General features: G+C 43.3%; 1 protein-coding gene across 8 annotated transcripts in view; it reads left to right on the top strand.

Annotated features, from left to right (window-relative positions):
• Nucleotides 1-21,835, top strand: part of dazap1 (DAZ associated protein 1) — an 85,719-nt gene that overhangs the window by 31,847 nt on the left and 32,037 nt on the right. For 6 of the 8 annotated variants that reach the window (XM_055164544.1, XM_055164540.1, XM_055164538.1 and 3 more), the window contains exons 7-11: nucleotides 1,988-2,070; nucleotides 11,940-12,087; nucleotides 13,363-13,392; nucleotides 16,640-16,786; nucleotides 19,319-19,486. In XM_055164544.1, coding sequence (XP_055020519.1) covers nucleotides 1,988-2,070; nucleotides 11,940-12,087; nucleotides 13,363-13,392; nucleotides 16,640-16,786; nucleotides 19,319-19,486 — 576 coding nt within the window. The remainder of the gene's footprint in view (nucleotides 1-1,987; nucleotides 2,071-11,939; nucleotides 12,088-13,362; nucleotides 13,393-16,639; nucleotides 16,787-19,318; nucleotides 19,487-21,835) is intronic. The other 2 variants (XM_055164539.1, XM_055164542.1) reach the window with 1 other exon arrangement.

Genomic DNA, 21,835 nt, shown 5'->3' with positions numbered 1-21,835 from the left:
CTGGAGACATATCGGCTATCGGCCGATATGCTTGCTGATATGGGCCGATATTTCACGTGGGCATGTTATACCTCGTTATAAAGCTTAGACTCTCTACATTATGTTCATTTAATCCAATTTACAGACAGATAAATGTCCTAATATGTGGCTCCACATCAGTATTTATCTGCGGTGTAATTTGTCTGTGTCCGTACTGTCCCTGAACACACCACAGAGTCACGTCACTTCACTCGCGTGTGCTTTTGTTTACACCCGCAGCCGTGCGCAACACTGAGATTATTTTCTTTTTCGGACAATCGGTTTGAGTCTGGATTAAAAGGACATTTATTAGTTCAGACTTGTGATGTGGGAGGAGCCTGTGTGAGCGGTGAGTGTTGGAAATACATCGACTTTGAAGCTAGTTTAGGTTTTGTTAGCGGTTAGCTGCTGTAGCTCCACACATAAACAGGCTGTTTTCTATTGGTCTATTGTAAAGTGACTATATTGGCCGTATATTTGTTACTGGACCAGCATTGATATGTAAATGAGCTGTGAATAGACGTGTGAATGATCCACATTTATGCATATAATTAACTTACCGCTTTGCGCAGCATTTATGGCTAAAGGCTAATAGCGATAGTTTACTAGCTAGGAGTTATGGGTCGGTCGCGATCGAAGCGGCTCTTAGATCGAACAAGCGGGAGCATGTTTCTTATTGGGAGCCGTGTTTTCTCTTTTTCTCACTTTTTCTCTTCATGCCGCATGTCGACCCGTAGTTTGACAGCAGCAGCGGCTGAAAACGAAACTTTCAGAAATCTGCGTGTGCATAAGATAAAAAAAAGTGCATATTTGGCTGCAGTTCAGCATAAAATGAATAAATCAGGACTAATCTTGGGCTCGAGTGCAGGAGAGAGATAGAAACCGAGTCCCGACACTCAGTCCTGGTTCAGTTCTGGTTTAGTCCTGCTTGCAACAAAACAATCTCAAGAGTCGCTTGGGAGCCGAAAGAGCCAGCTGCTTTAGTGAGCCGAGCCAAAAGAGCCGGTTCTCCAAAAAAACAAAAACAAAAAAAAAAACTGGAATACCCATCACTAGTAGCTAGAATGTGATGCAAAAATGCCATTAGGCCAATTTACTGTCTGTAAATATGATGTAAAGAGTCAAAATAACAATAAATGTTGCCTAAATAAACCCAATTTAGAATCTACTAGAGCCAAACCTAAGTTTTTTTAATCAATTCAAGATTTACAGTGAATTTTTACATCACTAAATATATCGGTGATTATATCGGCTATCGGCAGCTCCAACTCCCATTATATCAGTTTCATATCGGCCACAACAAAATCCATATCGGTCGGGCTCTAGTTTGAGTCACACACATCTGATTCACTTTTGCGTTTATGGAGTTCGTAAACTTCCAAAGCCCATTTCTCGAATGTCCTAACAGCGGAAAACAGCTCAACAACCACACAGTTACGATGTCCGAATCCCAAAACTAAAATATGACAATATCAGAACCAGAAACAAAAGTGATGTGGTTCGAAAGACTTGAAAAGATCGACTTTGACAATAGACACATCCCACTGGGAAATCAAACTCACTTTTTCGGAGAATCCTTCCCAGTATGCAATGTGCGATGACCGGAAGTCCGAAATTCAGGATGCATGTTATTCTCGTAAATGCATTTGAGTAAAATGAGTCGTCCAACCTGTCATGGGCTCTTTAAGTGTTCAGTCACGCTTGGGTTTTGGAAGTGCAAATACGTCCAAATAAATAAACAAAAGTGTCTGACAGTACTTCCTCAAAGCTAAATTAAAATAAAACCGTCTACCTTTAAAGCTCGACTTCCTGTGTGTGACGAGTGCACGCGTGTGTGTATGTGTGTAAAACGTGTGCGACGTCATGTGGACCGTCACCTGGCTGCCCTCACTGCGAAGCCCAATACTGTTTCTCATCTTGTGTTGTCACAACCCCCTGCTACCTTGATTCACTCTTGGTCGTTGGCTAGGTTTTGGATTTATTACTTTCGAGGCCGAACAATCAGTGGACCAGGCTGTCAACATGCATTTTCACGACATCATGGGCAAAAAAGTGTGTAGTTGTAGTTTTATTTTACCCTTCGAAATGAACAAAGGCTTGAGCGACCAGCAGTTTTCCGACCATCTGTCACTGTTTGTCAAAATAAAATTGCCGTATTGCTCTTGCTTTAGTGTTTTTAGAGCATTTATGTAACACTTGTGTATAGAAATATCGTGTATTTTTTAAGTCGCTCAAGGCTTTGTTTGAATTGACCTCTCCTTTAGGGCGTTATTCGGCTTTTAAAATAAAAATAAACCAAAAAATATGAGCGATGAAGTAACTATAATAAGTCAATTCAAGAAAATGTGCGATGTTTTTCAAACTTTAATCACCTACAGGACTGGTCAAAACACTTTCTTTTTTTTGTGTTTTCTAATGTTCAGTTGGCAGGTCACTTACACGTCAACATTTTTTCTTTACGTTTAAAAAAAAAAAAATACCAGTGACCTCATTTTGAGAATCTCCATACTGTGTCTGCCCGATCACGATCCAAAGTGACTTTACGGCGCGGCTGCTGCCGACGAGAAAAAAAAGCGAGCGCCTCCACTCCACGAAAAAATATTGACAGATCTGTGTTTGTCGTCTCACAGCCCGAGCACCAGACGCACGGGCTTTATGCACACAGACTATTGAGGAAGTGTCAGGTGAGAGTCTGACACGAGCAAACAAGTTTAGTTTAGTGTCGCCAAAGTACACGCCGCGAACCGTTCGGGATTCACTTTTCGATGACCCTCCTTCTGTGTTGACTGTAGGTTTGGCTTTGCAGTGCGGGATGGGAAGGGTGGAGAGAATACGTTTGTCTAAAGGTTATTCTCTTCTGTAAAGTTCATGTGACTTGACTTGACTGTGGCGATATTTTGACTTCATAAACTCATAAAAATCCACCTTGGCGTTGTGCTGATGCGATAGAGCTGAACCATTCGTTCTTTTGAATTTCAATTAAGAACGAAAAACAATAAAATGGGAAAACTGTTCATTTTTTTGTGTCAAACATTTCAAATTACAGCAGTCACTGTGCCTATTTTAATTTTGATATTTCATTCTCGTTGGTTTATTTGCCTCGGAGGTTCTGACTATAGAGACATTATTTATTTAAAAGTTTATTATTTTATATTACACTTGATTCAATATTTAAGCAAAACTATTATTATTAAACTTTTATTTTAGTAAGAAAAGGTTTAACATTACAGATCTCGAAAGAAGAGAAAACATGTCGTTGAAATTTTTCAGTAAATATTTAACAGTTTGGCCCACGACTTAGCCCCAGTTTTTAATTTTGGCCTCTGTGAATTTGAGTTTGACACTCCTGCACTACACGGTTCGCAAAAACCCCGGAAGTGCGAGTCCGGGCACCAGTCAATAAAGGAAGAGCCAGACAGACATTCTGTGTTGGCAACGATTCCCGAGATTGAAGATATAAAGATGGAACAAAGAGAATGTTTGGTAAATTTTATCAAAGGAAAAGACGTTATCGCCCTTCTTCCTACTGAATTTGGCGCATTACATACGTCACGACCAAACAGCAGTGATTGGTTAAATAAAAAATGTTCCCGCCAAATGTCGAGTGAACGAATCCTAATGCTGCGAGATCAGACGGTTTCCACAAAGTGAAACCAGCTGATGAATCAGGCTACTGTCTGACCTCGCAGCATTAGGATTCATTTGCTCGACGGTAGGCGGGTACTTTTTTATTTAACCAATCGCTTTCATTTGGTCGTGACGTATGTAATGCGCCGCTAATGGGGCTAACTGGTATATTAAACTTTTCCCAAATCTTGTAGGAAGAAGAACAATAACGTCTTTCCTCTTGATAAAATTCACCAAACATTCTCTTTGTTCCAGCTTTAAATCCTCGATCGCGGGAAGCGTTGCCAACACAGAATGTCTGTCTTCGTCTACATCCATCTTGACGCTTTGTTTACTGTTGTGCTGTTCCACAAAAGGGACACAGACGCAATGAGTTTGACGTCATGACTTCACAGCTCACAGCTGATTGGCTGGTGCCCGAACTCGCACTTCCGGGATTCTTGTAATCCGTCTAGTGTTTTCTGATTCCTGACCTAGTCGCTGGACAGAAATTAAATTGAGCGGAGGCACTTGGTGACGCCAGCCTATTATAGTCATAAAAATTAATAATACTGATAAAAAAGGCACAGAAGTTTATCGTTTATGATCGTATCAAAATAAGCAAAAACGTTTACATTGTAGTTACCAGTCATAAAACCAGATTGGGAAACTGTAATTCCACTTATCGTCCCTGTCTTCTTTACAGAGTTTCAAAATAAAAAAAAGATTGGTTTGAGTTTTCACGACCAAACAGCAGCGATTGGTTAAATAAAAAAAAGTACCCGCCTACCGTTGAGCGAACGAATCCTAATGCTGCGAGGTCAGACAGTGTAAGTGAAACCGGCTGAGGAATCAGGCTAGTTTCTCGTCATGGAGTTCAACAATGATTTTTTTAAAAAAGACGCGAAAGTAAACGTGTCGCTGTGAAAGAAGACGACATGTTTGTCCACGAAATGAGCCCATTGTAGCTCTTTCCAGCTTTGCATCGGTCCCATTTTTTGTGACTTGTAGCTTTTCCACAAAATCTTTCGAATCCTCATTTCTGAGCACATCTTAGTTCCATTTTACTTCAATGTGGCGGAAATTTCTGCATGTGTCTTTCTGGCTCCTAACAACTCTGTGATGTATTTAGCGTGAATCTCGATGGGAACCACGGCCTATAACATCCTCTGACACGGACTGATGCATCCAAAAACTTAAAAATACACACTGGAGAGAATAAAATGTCAAAATTGAAATAGGTTTTTGATCAAAGTTTATTTCAAATAACACCAAATAAAATATTGTTTGACACTAAAACGGACTAATGAAATAACACGCTGTTTTCCCAGTTTTATTGTTTTTCGTTGAAATTAAAATTCAAAAGAACGAATGAACGATGAAATACCCCAAACTAAACCCAGTCAGACTTAGAAAACCGTGAAACCCCCGTCGTAAATGCCGTTTTTCTCGGGGGCTGTCTCCTCTCTAATGATTTGTGGGTATAAGAAAATGTCCACAGATCATATTAGGACAGATCTGGTTTCCGCTCTGTCCTTTACTGTCGCTTCCCTCTAGAACTCTGTGAATTTTGTGGAGGTCACTCTGAAATCTGACTCGTCCGCTGGCATTTTATATAGAACAGACTCCTATAAGCGCCGTATTTAACCCATCTGAAGGAAACGGACGCTCAGAGCCGATGTTATAGCAGCTCACATTTGGATTAAAGCTGAGTTTGTGTCCTTTTAAACCGTGTTATAAGCTTTAGATGTCTTCTGACTAGGGCTGGGTATCATTAAGAAGTTGCCGATACGATACAGACCTCGATACAGTGCATTTTCAATTTGACACGATTCAATACGATATATTTCAAATCGATTCAATACAGTTCAATAAAAATGATCGCTAAATCATGTCTGTGATACTAAAAGTCTTTGTTAAATCACTTCTTACACTAAGTTAATATGAAACACGCACATTTTAATCCTCAAAACAGCGAAAATGTCAAATGTGTCGCATAAACGAGTTTCGTTCCTCTAAACCACAGGTGTCAAACATGCGGCCCGGGGGCCAGATCCGGCCCTCCAAGACCTTTAATCTGGCCCTCGGCTGATTTTCTGCTAAAATATTTTAATTCTATTTTTTTTTTTTTTAATATTGTTAATTTTCTGTGGTGTTTATCACAGCAGCGTCTCCAGCGTCTCTGTACGTGGCCCCTCCCACCAGAGCAGCACAAATGAAGACTTGTCTCTTTCCAAACGCTCTTAAAGGACGATCGTTTTGACTGTTGACCGTGACACCCTCATCAGAAAAATGTCCAACATGAGAAAAGTGGAGCCGAGTGCAGGATTTTACAACAAAAATTGACTTATTCCTATTTATATATATGTTTAACATATAGTTAATGTTAAACAAGTTCATGTTAAAACATTGTGTTGAAATTGTATTTTACTTAAAGTTTCAGGTTGTTCATAATATTATAATATTTTGTAAAAGAAAGAGTTCATCAATTAAAATTTCTGTAATAGATTTGTGTTTCTCTGCACAAATATTTGAACTTATTGTTATTTTTGGGGTTTATATGACATGAGTTTTCTGATCCGGCCCCTTTGGGATCAAAGTCGGTTGGATACGGCCCCCGGACCAAAATGAGTTTGACACCTCTGGTCTAAAGAAACAACAAAACTGTAGCACTGCAACAAAATAATTGAGTAAAATATACCAAAAAATACTCTCAGCGATATATTGATACAGCAGCCCACAATATCGATGCTGTATCATCACATTAGGCGATACGATATATCGATATTTTGATATTTTTGCACACCTCTACTTCTGACAGTAGGACTGAGTAGGGTAAAGACTTCTCCATTAAAGCCACAGTATGTACGTAAGTAAATCTTTATTTATATAGCATCTTTCACAGATTAAAAAAAAAATTACAAAGTGCTTTACAGAACAAAAAACAACATAAAAACAACATAAACAAAACAGAGGAATTACAGACACAGTCACGTAACTTTTCAGCCAAAAAAAGTAATAATAATAATAAATGAAAATGGCTAAAATAAAAGCATGTTTTAGGTTTAGGTTGTTCAGGTTGTGGTAGAAAAGCATCTTCTGAATGGCCTTGCGTCATATCGTTAAGAAGTTGCCGATACGATACGGTTTTCGATACAGTGCACTTTTGATTCAATACGATTCGATACGATATATTTCAAATCAATTCGATACGTTCAATAAAATTAAAGGCTAAATTATGGCTGTGATGTTAAAAGTCAAATTTCAAATGAAACACAAACATTTAAATAACAAAACTGTCAAAATGTCAAATGTGTCGCATAAATGAGTTTCTTTCCTCTGAACAATCAACAAAACTGTAGCTCTGTTACAAAATAATTAAGTAAAATATACCAAAAAATGCAGCGCAGTGATGTGGTCGCTGTATCGAAGCAAGAGCTGAGCCAGAAGGCAAAGCTCTCGATTTACCATCAATCTTTGTTTCCTCCCCTCATCTATGGTCATGAGCTCTGGGTAATGACCGAAAGGACGAGATCGTCGATACAAGCGCTTGAAGTGAGCTTCCTTCACAGGATCGCTGGGCGCTCCCTTAAGGGCCGTTCACACCTAAGCCTCAAAAAACTCCTTGACGCCTCTATTTGGACGCCTTTGCATTTGAGTTTTGACGCCCCTGATGCGCGTCTTTGACGCCGTGGACGAACGGGACAAAAATACTTGACGCGCGTCCGTTGCCCTGTTTATGGTTCTCGTTCTGGTTCTCGGGTTTTTCTTCCTGATAATAACGTCGCTACGTCTCTGGATACTCGCCCCTGATTGGTTGACACGGCGCGTCTGAGGCGAAAAGTTCAGCATTTTCAACTTCTGACGCTGACACCTTGGACGCGCGTCTTGAGCGTCGACGTGAAAATGCTCGCGTCACACCAGATTCGCACCGCGCTAACGCCCGAAGACGCGCCGCAAAAACGCAGGACGCTCTAGTCGCGCGTCCACATCGACTTTACATAGAAACTGGCCACTTTGACGTTTTGGTGTGAACACTCCTCTAGAGACAGGGTGAGGAGCTCGGAGTAGAGCCGCTGCTCCTCCAAGTCAAGAGCAGCAGCTGAGGCTCGGGCATCTGTTCTGATGCCTCCTGGACGTGTCCCACCGGGAGGAGGCCCCAGGGAAGATGCAGGACACACTGGAGGGAGGGACTATGTCTCTGGGAACACCTCGGGGAGGAGCTGGAGGAAGTGTCTAGGGTGAGGGAAGTCTGGGAGTCCCTGCTTAGACTGATGCCCCCGCGACCCAGCCCCAGATAAGCGGAAGAAAATGGATGGATACCAAAAAATATTCTTGGTGATATATCGATACATCAGCCCACAATATCGATACTGTATCATCACGATAAACAATACGATATATCGATATTTCAATATTTTTGCACACGTCTAGTCTCCACAAACCTGACTCAGATTTGGGCTTCTTTCTGCTTGTTTCCATAGAAATGTTCTGTCTTTGGCTGTAATATCGCTCGCTGTGGCAGAAAACTGATCCAGCTCCAAATATGGAAATGTCGTTCCTTCTTTTGCATTATTGCATAAAATCTCCATGGAGAATGATTTGAAGAATGGTTTTCACGTTCTGTTTCCATGGGATCGTGCAGGTGACGTGCCTCCTCCAGAGAGTCACAGACTGTACCTTTAAAAACACAAACTCACTGATTATTTATTATTATCTTAAAGCATCATTGTGTCACTTTTCTGGTGAAGGATCTGTTAAACGCGTTTCACCATGGAGATGTTATTGCTTTGTCTGGAATGTTTCACAGTCTGGCATTAAACCTTTCTACCTTCATGGAGACTAGAGGTGTGCAAAAATATCAAAATATCGTATTGTTTAATGTGGTGATGCAGTATCGATATCGTGGGCTGCTGTATCGATATGTCACCAAGAATATTTTTTGGCTTATTTTACTAAATTATTTTGTTACAGCTACAGTTTTGTTGCTTAGTTGGAACCAGGACTGAACCAGGACTAAATCAGGACTAAATCAGGACTAAAACAAGACTAAAACAGGACTGAACTAGGACTGAACAAGGACTAAACCAGTCTCAGTCCCGGTCTGGTTCCGGTCTCAGTCCCGTTTCAGTCCCGGTCTTGTCCTGGTTTCAATCCTGGTCTGGTACCAGTCTCAGTTCAGTTATTTTTTTGTCCTGTTTTAGTCCTGTTTTAGTCCTGGTTTTAGTCCTGATTTAGTCCTGTTTTAGACCTGGTTTATACCTGGTTCAGTCCTGGTTTAGACCTGGTTTAGTCGTGATTTAGACCTGGTTCAGTCCTGGTTTAGTCCTGGTTCAATCCTGGTTCAGTTCTGGTTTTGACCTGATTTAGACCTGGTTTAGTCTCGTTTTAGTCCTGGTTTAGACTTGATTTAGTCCTAGTTCAGTTCTGGTTTAGACCTGATTCAGTTCTTTTTTAGTCCTGTTTTAGACCAGGTTCAGTCCTGGTTTAGTCCTGCTTCATTTCTGATTTAGACCTGATTTAGACCTGGTTTAGTCCTGGTTTAAACCTGGTTCAGTCCTGGTTTAGACCTGGTTTAGTCCTGGTTTAGACCTGGTTCAGTCCTGGTTTAGACCTGGTTTAGACCAAATTTAGTCCTGGTTTAGTCTCGTTTTAGTCCTGGTTTAGACCTGGTTTAGACCAAATTTAGTCCTGGTTTAGTCTCATTTTAGTCCTGGTTTAGACCTGATTTAGTCCTGGTTTAGACCTGATTCAGTCCTGGTTTAGACCTGGTTCAGTCCTGGTTTAGACCTGGTTTAGACCAAATTTAGTCCTGGTTTAATCTCGTTTTAGTCCGGGTTTAGACCTGGTTTAGACCAAATTTAGTCCTGGTTTAGTCTCGTTTTAGTCCTGGTTTAGACCTGATTTAGTCCTGGTTTAGACCTGATTTAGTCCTGGTTTAGACCTGATTTAGTCCTGGTTTAGACCTGGTTCAGTCCTGGTTTAGACCTGATTCAGTCCTGGTTTAGACCTGATTTAGTCCTGGTTTAGACCTGGATTCAGTCCTGGTTTAGACCTGATTCAGTCCTGGTTTAGACCTGATTTAGTCCTGGTTTAGTCTCGTTTTAGTCCTGGTTTAGACCTGATTTAGTCCTGGTTTAGACCTGATTTAGTCCTGGTTCAGTTCTGGTTTAGACCTGATTTAGTCCTGGTTTAGACCAAATTTAGTCCTGGTTTAGTCTCGTTTTAGTCCTGGTTTAGACCTGATTCAGTCCTGGTTTAGACCTGATTTAGTCCTGGTTTAGCCCCAAAACTGAAAAAATACATCATTATCCGTTTTTCATCTTATTTTTGATTTTATTTGTGAAAAAACAAACAGACAAACGGACGACACCTGGACTTTTCTCTCCGCGCTCGACTTCGTCCATTGTTCTTGACTTGACATTACCGAAACGCGCCGGGACTTGAGGGAGCCGGGGAGATCGGCGTTACAAAATTAGAAATTGGAGCACATCAAACCGCGCAACAAATCCCAGTTCGGTTGTCGGGGACCGCGCAGAAGTCACGGTATCCATCACGGCGAGGCGCGGGGCCCGGGGGAGGGGGCCCAGGTAGCTGCCGGAAACATGTGCATGTAATTAGGTCGACAGAGAAGGAGGACGGGAGCCTGCACCTTAAAGCGCCCAGGAATTTGTGATTCGTTTTTTCCTCCCGCAAGGTGACCCCAATAGCTCAAGCCCTCGGTCTATTTCGGGGTTGGCGCTCCCCTCGGTCGCAGGCGCCGGGTCTCTGCTCCGGTTGGCGGCGGGAAGCTTCGCCTACTTACAGACTCGAGGTTTTTTTTTTTTTTATTCAGGCGTTTATTTAAAAGCGAGAGTTTTACGAGCGGATTTACAAGGTTAAACTGTTGGATTAAAGGTGTTTTGTGAATCAGGACTAAAACGGGACTAAAACAGGACTAAAACAGGTCTAAATCAGGACTGAACCAGGACTGAATCAGGACTAAAACAAGACTTAACCAGGACTGAACAATGACTAAACCAGGTCTAAAACAGTTGTAAACCAGGACTAAGCCAGGTCTAAAACAGGACTAAACCTGGACTAAACCAGGACTAAATCAGGACTAAATCATGACTAAACCAGGACTGAACCAGGACTGAACCAGGTCTGAACCAGGACTGAACCAGGACTGAACCAGGTCTGAACCAGGACTAAACCAGGACTGAATCAGGACTAAAACAGGACCAAACCAGGTGTAAAACGGGACTAAACCTGAACTAAATCAGGTCTAAAACAGGACTAAACCAGGACTGAACCAGGACTAAACCTGGTCTAAAACAGGACTAAACCAGGTCTAAACCAGGTCTAATCCAGGACTAAACCAGGACTAAAACAGGACTAAAACAGGTCTAAACCAGGTCTAAAACAGGACTAAACCAGGGTTAAACAGGTTTAAACCAGAACTGAACCAGGACTAAACCAGGTCTAAGCCAGGACTAATCTTGGACTAGAACTTGGAATCTAGTTCCACCCCTGACAGAACCCAGAGTCTGTGGAACAGTGCGTCTGCGCGGCGCGATCGGGCGTCGGCTGCGGTTCGTCCCGTGGAGAGCGGAGTTCTGCGGGCGTTGTTTCTACACTGGCGCGTCTCTGGCGATTTTAGCGAATTTGTATGTAGTAAAACGAAAAACCCACCACTTCAACCCAGGTTAAAAAATCATTGTGACCCTTTTTACGTTTTATCCACACTGGGGCGAGACAAATTCGGCTCAAAAACCTGATAAAAACTCAACTGGAATCCATTTTCCCGAACAAGACACAGTATGAAGATGTCGAATTTTTCCGTTTTCTGAGACATTTTTTCTTTTATCTGCATGTTTACCTTATACTCTGTCAGATCTGAGATACAAACTTCTCTATTTGTCCATCCCCTGCTAAAACTCAAAAGTGGCGTTTGTAAAAGTGTGAGCTGGAGAAAGGTAAGTCTGGACCTTCTTTAGACGCCTTTAAATAAATAAATACTGTAGTTTTCCAAGACCCATTCTGTGTTTCTCAGGTACGGCTCACTCCTAAATATCTCTTATTTTTGTAGTATTAAAAGTTTGAGATGAATATTTTTGTAGTACCTGCGAAACACACTTATAGACTCTCTTAGTTAGTCAGAAATAAAGTAAACGTTCCTGACCCTGGCCCACATAACGATCTAAAGATAAAGTGATATTTTGGCCCAAACGTTGAGTATAAATAAGGGAGCTCAGGTGTGTGTGTGTTGTTTTTTTTTTCCGCCGGGCCGTGGTGCTGGTGTTACCAAACGTGCTCCGTGTCCCTTTGTCCAGGTGGAAGTGAAAAAAGCCGAACCTCGTGACAGTAAAGCTCCGGGGCAGCTGGGGCCGGGCCAGTGGGCTCCCAGGGGCATCCTGACCGCGGCCAACGGGTGGACGGCGCAACCTGCCCAGGGCTGGACGCAGGCGTACGGCCCGCAGGGTGAGTGGGCGGAGGGACGCGCGCTCACACCGCGGCCGGCCTACTTTAGGTGGCCGCCGGCGTCGCAGCTCGCCTCCTGTGTGTACAAGATCACTGCTGGACGTTATTTACGCTGTCACAGAGCCAGGACTCACTACTCCAGCGGTCCACTCACACGGACCAGGGTCATGAGTTTTATTTTCTGATTTTTATTCTACAACCTTTAAGAAACGACCTGCTGCAGTAACAGTACACGATGATTTATTATAACAACATTCGTTCATTCGTATTAAATAAGAAAACGAAAAACAACAATTTTCTTTATTTTCAATTTTGTGTTTAAATGAATAATGGAAAAAGAAAAAAAACAGACCGTTTCTCGTTTACGTGACTTAAACTGAGATTCTGGACCGAACCAGGATTAAAACAGGTCCGGGACCAGACCAGAACCTGACTGGGACTGAGGCCAGGACTAAGACTGGGAACAGGACCAAGACTGAGACCTGGACCAGACTGGAACCAGACCGTGATTGAGACCGGGAACAGAGACCGGGAACAGAGACCGGGACAGAGACCGGGACAGAGACCGGGACAGAGACCGGGAACAGAGACCGGGACAGAGACCGGGACAGAGACCGGGACAGAGACCGGGACAGAGACCGGGACAGAGACCGGGACAGAGACCGGGAAAAGGACCAGGACTGAGACCTGGACCAGACTGCAACCAGGCCGTGATTGAGACCGGGAACAGGACCAGGACTGAGTCTGGGACAGAGACCAGGACTGAGACCTGGACCAGACTGCAACCAGACCGTGATTGAGACCGGGAACAGGACCGGGACTGAGACCGGGACTGAGACCGGGACTGAGACCGGGACTGAGACCGGACTGAGACCGGGACTGAGACCAGGAACAGGACCAGGACTGAGACTGGGACTGAACCTAGGACCAGACCAGGACCAGACTGTGATTGAGACCAGGACTGAAACCGGGACCAGACCAGGACTGAAAACGGTTTAGTCCTGTTTTAGTCCTGTTTAGTCCTGTTTTTAGTCCTGTTTTAGTCCTGTTTTAGTCCTGTTTTAGCCCTGGTTTAGTCCTGTTTTAGTCCAGGTTTAGTCCTATTATCAGTTTTTTCCATTATTCATTTAAACATAAAACCGAAAAAACAAAATAACAATAATTTTATTTTCTCATTTTTACTTTTATTTAGAAAAACAAATGAACAAACAACACACAGACTCTTGTCCACCTCAAACACTAACCCTCCTTTTGTTTTGTGTTTTTTCTTTAAAGGAGTGTGGGTATCGACCGGCCAGCCCATCGGTGAGTGTTTTTTGTTTTTTTTCCCCTCGGCCCACGCTGCTGCGGCTCGAGTCGTGTAACGATCCCCGACTCGGTGTCCGCGTGCACTTTCGCTGAAGCGCGTATCGACGTGCGAGTGTTTATCGGGGCCGGGCCGTGTCAGAGCGGCTCACGCGGCGCGGCCCGCGGTCCGTTAGGCCGTTATCGCTGAGGCTGCTGCTGATAATGTGCTTCAGAGACAGATGGAACCTCCCCCCGCCACCGGTCAGGCTCCGCTTCCTATCAGCAGCTCCAGGTCGACTCGCAGCAGCCGCACTGACACTGCAGCGTCAGCCACAAACACCACGACGCACTTCACTCCTGCCCCGGACTCTCACTCCACACACGTCTACGGTTTTATTTGAGTCGTTTTTCAGAATAAAAACTATTTTCTTCATTATTTGGCTCCAAAACCAAAATGAAAAAACTGAAAATGATTAATTTTCCCGTTTCTGTGACTTAAACTGTGATGCTGGACTGAACCAGAACTAAACCAGGACTAAACCAGGACTGAACCAGGACTAAACCAGGACTGAACCAGGACTAAACCAGGTCTGAACCAGGACTGAACCAGGACTAAACCAGGACTGAACCAGGACTGAACCAGGACTAAACCAGGACTGAACCAGGTCTAAACCAGGACTGAACCAGGTCTAAACCAGGACTAAACCAGGACTAAACCAGGACTAAACCAGGTCTGAACCAGGACTGAACCAGGACTAAACCAGGTCTGAACCAGGACTGAACCAGGACTAAATCAGGTCTAAACCAGGACTAAACCAGGTCTGAACCAGGACTGAACCAGAACTAAACCAGGTCTGAACCAGGACTAAACCAGGACTGAAACCAGGTCTAAACCAGGTCTAAACCAGGACTGAACCAGGACTAAACCAGGACTGAACCAGGTCTGAACCAGGACTGAACCAGGACTAAACCAGGTCTAAACCAGGACTAAACCAGGTCTGAACCAGGACTGAAACCAGGACTAAACCAGGTCTAAACCAGGACTGAACCAGGTGGAAACCAGGACTAAACCAGGACTAACCAGGACTAAACCAGGACTAAACCAGGTCTAAACCAGGACTAAACCAGGACTGAAACCAGGACTGAACCAGGTAAACCAGGACTAAACCAGGTCTAAACCAGGTCTAAACCAGGACTGAACCAGGTCTAAACCAGGACTAAACCAGGACTAAATCAGGACTGAACCAGGACTGAACGGGGTCTAAACCAGGACTGAACCAGGAGTGTCGAAACGGGCCTAGAGTTATGCCTGAGACTGGGACCAGACCGGGGCAAGATTAGGACTGAGACTAGAACTGAGACAGGGCCTGAGACTGTTTAGTCCTGGTTAGTCCTGGTTTAGTCCTGGTTCAGTCCTGGTTTAGTCCTGGTTTCAGTCCTGGTTTAGTCCTGGTTCAGTCTGTTATCCTATCAGCAGCTCCAGGTCGACTCGCAGCAGCCGCACTGACACTGCAGCGTCAGCCACAAACACCACGACGCACTTCACTCCTGCCCCGGACTCTCACTCCACACATCTACTGTTTCTACAGATTCTCGGTCGACTAAAGACATGTTCTGTAAAACGATTAGTCGTTTTTCAAAATAAAACCAAAAATAAGAAACAAAAATCAACAATTTTCTTCATTATTTGTCTCCAAACCCAAAATGAAAAAAAAAACAGATAATGATTCATTTTTTCAGTTTCTGTGACTTAAACTGTGATGCTGGACTGAACCAGGACTAAAACAGGTCTAAACCAGGTCTAAACCAGGACTAAAAAAGGACTATAACAGGTCTAAACCAGGACTGAACCAGGACTGAACAGGACTGAAGCAGGTCTAAAACAGGTCTAAACCAGGACTGAAAGGTCTAAACAGGTCTAAAACCAGGACTGAACCAGGTCTAAAACAGGTCTAAACCAGGACTAAAACTAAAACAGGTCTAAACCAGGACTGAACCAGGACTGAACCAGGGCTGAAGCAGGACTAAACCAGGACTGACCCAGGACTAAAACAGGTCTAAACCAGGTCTAAACCAGGACTAAAAAAGGACTATAACAGGTCTAAACCAGGACTGAACCAGGACTGAACCAGGACTGAACCAGGACTAAACCAGGACTGACCCAGGACTAACCCAGGACTGATCCAGGTCCAAACCAGGATTATAACCAGAACTGGGCCAGGACTAAACCAAAACTGAACCAGGATTGTCGGGACAGGCCCGGAGTAGACTGTAGACTGTTGGGTGGTCAGGACTGAGACCAGGACCATGACCAGGACTGAGACTTGGACTGAGACTGGGACCAGACCGTAGCCCTGTTACATATGTCATGACAAAAACAGCAGCGATTGGTTAAATAAAAAAGTACCTTCCTACTGTCGAGCGAACGAAATCTAATGCTGCGAGGTCAGACGGTTTCCACAAAGTGAAACCATTCGATGACATCATGGGACCAAAAATAAAACTGCTAATATTTTAAGAACCATAATCGCACAAACAAAACTTTTTGCCGCTCAAAGCACAAATGATTGACACCATTTTGGGTCGTTTTAGAGCATTTTGGAGCTTCTTAGTGGGCTGGTTGACTCCAATTTGACCTGTAAAAAATCATTAATTTGTCAAAAACTAAAGCAGCACAAATGAAACTTTTTGCAGCTCAAACGAAGCACAAATGAATGACACAATTTTGGGACGTTTTAAAGCATTTTAGAGCTTCTTAGTGGGCTGGTTGACTCCAAGTTTGACCTATAAAAGAGTCGTTAATATCTAAAAACTAAAACGAACAAACGAAACTTTTTGCAGCTCAAACGAAGCACAAACGAATGACAGAATTTTGGGTCGTTTTAGAGCGTTTTGAAGCTTCCTGGGAGCTGGTTGACTCCAATTTGACCTGTAAAAAATCGTTAACTTGTCAAAAACTAAAGCAGCGCAAACAAAGCTTTTTGCAGCTCAAACGAAGCACAAACGATTGACAGTTTTTGTGCAGGTTTGCGTTTGATGAGGGGCCAACTTCACGGAGGCACTGAGCCGCAAACCACACGAACTAATAATCGTGCATCGACTGTACGAGAGTCTGTTTCGCACCAACACTTAATGAAGCGAGAGGCCGGGGCTGTGGTTACTCATTCAAGGTTGAAGAATTGATTTGTCGTAGAGTTGGTGTTTAACAGAGAGGATCATTATCGTTATACACCAGCGGGCTTAAAGTGCGTGTGCTTTCCGGCAGGTGGCTACGCTCCGGCGCTGACGGCCGCCCGAGGGACCCCCACGCAGCCCCCTTCGCCTTTCAATGCCTTCCTGGTGACCACTCCAGCGGCCAGCTTCGCACCTCAGGGCTATCCTCAGCAGGGCTACAGCACAGCACCACAGTTCGGTCAGTAATACTTTCTTCTGTGTACTTTTCAGAGGTCAGTACACGATTACATCTGCACTGTTGTATCTGTGTGAACGTGTTCTGCTGTACGTGTGGTCAGGGAGGGTCCACCGTCTTATCTCTGAGGGACAGAACTCACTCTGTCACAGGACCAACGCACTATTGTGAAGAGCTCTTTCACTCAACGCTGGCTTCATTACAGTCAGTATCGTTCTGTTTACATGAGGTCAAAAGTGGTTTTAGAATAGTCATGAGCTACAGAACGAGGATGTAGCTATTAGGGATGGGCATGATTAGTCGATTAATCGATAATTGATCATTAAGAATTTCATCGATTACGTTCATTTTAATCGACAAACTGAATGTATGTTGCTGTGTGTCGTGACCAAACAGGTGTGTACATGTGTCTCTGCATCAGAAGGAGCGAGACACAAACAGTGGGTCAGTCTGTAACGAACCGAAGCACAAATGTGGATTTAACGATGATTTTGTACAAGAAATTCCACACTTTCCGTTGCGTTGGGACAAGTGTGAGTCCATGTGCACAGTGTATAAAGCAGCACATATGTTTCTGTGTCCAGTGGGAAAAAGTTTTACCAGGTGAGAGTCGCTCAATGTGGATGACGAGGCCCCGCCCCCCTCCCCCCGTACGCTGTCCTGGTTTTGACCAACGCAAATCTGGTCACACTGACCTGTATTCACCTGAGTCATGTCTTTTAATCCAACACAAGTTGAACCACATCAGCGACACAAGAGCTGTAGTTTTATCTTTGCTTAGTTTATGCAAATTAGTGATGTGGTTTTAAGTTTTGTTTCTGTGAGATTTGAACAAAACTGAATTAAACACATTATAATGTCAAACGGGCTGATGTGGCTCTAGAGTCGTTATGGTTTATATGTCGTAAAGTTGAATTTATTTATGCAGATTAGTGCAGATAGTAATAATAATGATGATCATTTTAATATAAAAACGTTAATGATTAATCGATAATCGATCGTTAATTCTTCCGACGATCGATTAAGAAAATTTCATCGAATGCCCATCTCTAGTAGCTATATAACGCCTGAATTTATACAGCCATCTCCGCTCAATTTCATTTCTCTCCAGCGAACAGGTCAGGAATCAAAATACATTAGAACCTCAGAAGTTGTAGATGCGCACATGGACCAATCAGAGAAGAGCTGTGGAACCATGACGTCAAACTCGTGCGTCTGTCTGGGTCCCTTTTGTGGAACAGCACAACAGTGAACAAAGTGTTGAGATGGATGTAGATGATATAAAGTTGAATGAAGGAAGCAGCAGTGTCACTGTAGCTGCTGTGGTGTAAGAGGAAAGGCATGGGGAATTGAAAATGCCATACAGTAAGGCTCTTTTTACACTTATGTCACAAACCAGGAAAACGTCTGGAAACACGCAATGACAATTTCTGGTGTACCATATTTCTCAGACCATAAGTTGCTCCGGAGTATAAATCGCACCTGCCAAAAATTGCGTAATGAAGTAAAAAAACATAAATAAGTCACTCTTTTTGGGGGAAATTTATCTTATAAGGTCAGAGACCAGGAGCAGACATTTCCTGTGTAAAGTGAAGTTGTAGTAAAAACAATAGAAGAGAGAACAACAGACTGTTAACGTCACATATGAACAGTTCTTCAGATAAACTATAACATAAACAACAGAACAGAACAAGTTTAACAAACTCTCCATCTCACTCCAAATCACTAAATCCATTCAATTCTTCATCCTCGGTGTCACTTCTGAACAACTCGGCCTCGACCTCCGGAGGTAAACAGAGCGCCGCTTCCTCTTCTGTGTCGCTGTCGTCAGACTCAGCATCAGTTCCAGTTAGAATTATTCGAGTCTTTCTGAAGTCCAGGCTTTGTCCATCCATCCAGTGACTTCAGGAAAGTTTCATGGTGCATCCTCCCAGTGGTCAAACTTTCTTTCTGCTGCTCGATTTCCATTTTCAGCCGCAGATTTCACGACTTGCAGTTTGTAATCTGCAGAATCTGATTTTGTTTTCGGGTGCATTTGTGTTCAGTCTTCTCAGTCTTTGTCTTTATAAGTTTGTTTATTAAATGTTAATTTGTTCAGTGGTGCAGAAGTAACGATGCGATCGACTGACACGATACAGACGGGACAGAGGCTCTTTCTGCAGGAGACATGCGCAGTAGAGCCGAGTGACAGTGGTACAGGAGGAACAGGAGCAGCAGATACTCACACACAAGACTAGAACCTCTTTTTTTCACTGAAAATAACAAACATGAAATATTTTAATATATAAATCGCACCTGAGTATCAGTCATATATTATGTTGTAGCCTGTTCTCTGTTCTATTGTTATTACTATAACTTGATGAAATGTCTGTTCTTGGTTTCTGATTTTATAAAATAAATTTCCCCCCCAAAAATGCAACTTAAAATACATTAAAATGATTGCAGTAAATACGTTTCTCCCAATAGGAAACTGCTTCTTGTGTTGCTGCATTCCACTCGACCGTGTGAATAAATAAACGTGTCGTGTGTTTTCAGCAGGTTACAGTTTTGCCACAGCTCAGGCCGAGCAGTTCGCCGCACAGGTCCCCCCTCCACCCACCACTCCCGGGACCGCTCCTCTGGGCTTTGCTCCGGCCACCACCCCAACTCAGGACCTCAGCAAGGCTCCGACCGGCCAGCCCGACTTCCCCTACAGCCAGTACGGTAAGAGAGCCCCCCCGCTCCGGCCCTCAGACCCCTTTTTTTTTTCTTTGGTTCCACGAAGCTCCATGCACACAGCCCCCGAGCAGCCATCTCCACCCGCATCCAGAGGCCAGCGAGCCGCGGCTGTGAAGCTCCGACGTTCGCTCGCTGCGTTCGCACCCGCAGAGAAACGTGAGCGCACCGAACAACCTCACGCCAACGGTCCAAAGCCCCAGAACCTGTCCCCAGCGGCTCAAACTGATACTTTCTACGTGTTTATTAGAAATGCACTTTTACGATTTTGGATTTTGGCGCAGATATTTACAATTTTCATCGACTGGACAAAGTTTCCACGACGTTTTTTGTCCATTTTGGTCTTTTCTTTGGCGTAAAAATACAACGTTGGCCCAAAACGCCTTGTAATATTTTCATGTTTTTTCTGTACTTACTAATAGGCGAGTTTCAGCTGACGTCATTGTTATTAAAAGCCCGCGTTGCTGCTGGGAAATATTTTGGTCGGAGGCAAGAAACACGGTAGCGTCAAACACAGTGCGTAACCTCGCGTATTTATCCCCCGATAATGGTAAATTCCTGCTGCATTATCGGATGCACAAATAGAAGCACGGAAGAAGGAAAATGTCTTTTTCGTATTCAGAGTGAAAAGAACCACTAACGGTGAATTAAACGACTTTCAAACATTCACAGAGCAAACGTAGAAGATCCTAACAAACCGTGGACTCCAACAAGTTCAACAACACATCGAGACTCTTGGAGGTTTTCATCTTTTCTGCTGTGAACGGCCCAGGAGTTTCCACCAAGTCATTGTGGATGTCGCCCAAGTGAATATTTGTCCAGGTAGTTGGCGATTCTGACCAGAAATTTGGTTTGGTCCACCTTTTGTCGGGGTTGAAAAGGGTGATTTGGCTCCATCGATGTTTATGACCAATATCTTGGTTTCACGTGACGTCACAGGGCTACGTTTGTCAGCGCGCAAAATCAGATGGAGGGCAGGAAGTGAACCGACTGGAGGAAAATGCCGATGTGCTGTGTAGTTTACGTCTGTGCCAATCGTTCTAACCGAGAGAAGGAAAAGCGATTTTTTTTTAGAGGACCGAATATAGTCGTCCACAAAGGTCAGAAATGGGAAAAGCCGACAGAACAACGCCGTGAAAAGTGGATCACAAACCTGTTTGCGGTCGGGAGGAGCAGAATTCGCTAATGCTCGTGTCTGCAGTGACCAGTTTGACAAAGGTTTGTTACAAAGATAAATTGTTTTTTGTGGTTTACCTAAACATAAACGAATCATTAACGACTAACGGCTAATGACGTTTGTTGACATTAAATAGTTCAGGTAGAGGTCAGTCTAAACACAGTGTTGGGAAGGTGACTTTTAAAATGTAATCCCCTACAGATTACAGATTACATCCTCAAAATGTAGTTTGTAACGTAATCCATTAAATTAAATTAATTAAGTGAGTAATGTAATCTGAATACTTTGGATTACTTGATTTGCTGTAGAGAAGCAAAGACGAGGAAATTGTAACATAAGAAGTTTTGTCTGATAAAAGAAAATAAAAAGTCCAGACTTTACTGAACCAAATTAAAAATATTATTGATAGAAGAAGAGGAAACACGTCCACACAGCAGGATTTAGTCCTGTTAAATCCTGTTTGGGACATAGTTTAGACCTGGTTTAGTCCTGGTTTAGACCTGGTTTAGACCTGGGTTTAGACCTGGGTTTAGACCTGGGTTTAGACCTGGTTTTAGACCTGGTTTAGACCTGGTTTAGACCTGGTTTAGACGTGGTTTAGACCTGGTTTAGACCTGGTTTGGACCTGGTTTGGACCTGGGTTTAGACCTGGGTTTAGACCTGGTTTAGTCCTGGTTTAATCTTGGTTTAGACCTAGTTTAGACCTAGTTTAGACCTAGTTTAGACCTGGGTTTAGACCTGGTTTAGACCTGGTTTAGTCCTGGTTTAATCTTGGTTTAGACCTAGTTTAGACCTAGTTTAGACCTGGGTTTAGACCTGGTTTAGACCTGGTTTAGACGTGGTTTAGACCTGGGTTTAGAGCTGGTTTTAGACCTGGGTTTAGACCTGGGTTTAGACCTGGTTTAGACCTGGGTTTAGACCTGGTTTAGACCTGGTTTAGACTGGTTTAAGACCTGGTTTAGACCTGTTTAGACCTTTTTAGACCTAGTTTAGACCTAGTTTAGACCTGGGTTTAGACCTGGGTTTAGTGTCCGGCAATGAGTGGAATTACTAAAAAAAAGGAAAAAAAGTGAAACGTGAAAAAAAAAAGTGAAAACAGTAAAATCCCTCTGTGTAATCCATTTATTTCAACAAAGTAACTGTAATCCAATTACCACTCA

The sequence above is a fragment of the Boleophthalmus pectinirostris genome, unplaced genomic scaffold, assembly GCF_026225935.1.
Source record: "Boleophthalmus pectinirostris isolate CB_2022bp ecotype Guang Dong unplaced genomic scaffold, ASM2622593v1 HiC_scaffold_7, whole genome shotgun sequence".
Classification (NCBI taxonomy): Eukaryota; Metazoa; Chordata; class Actinopteri; order Gobiiformes; family Gobiidae; genus Boleophthalmus; species Boleophthalmus pectinirostris.
This window is presented reverse-complemented; position numbering and strand designations above follow the sequence as displayed.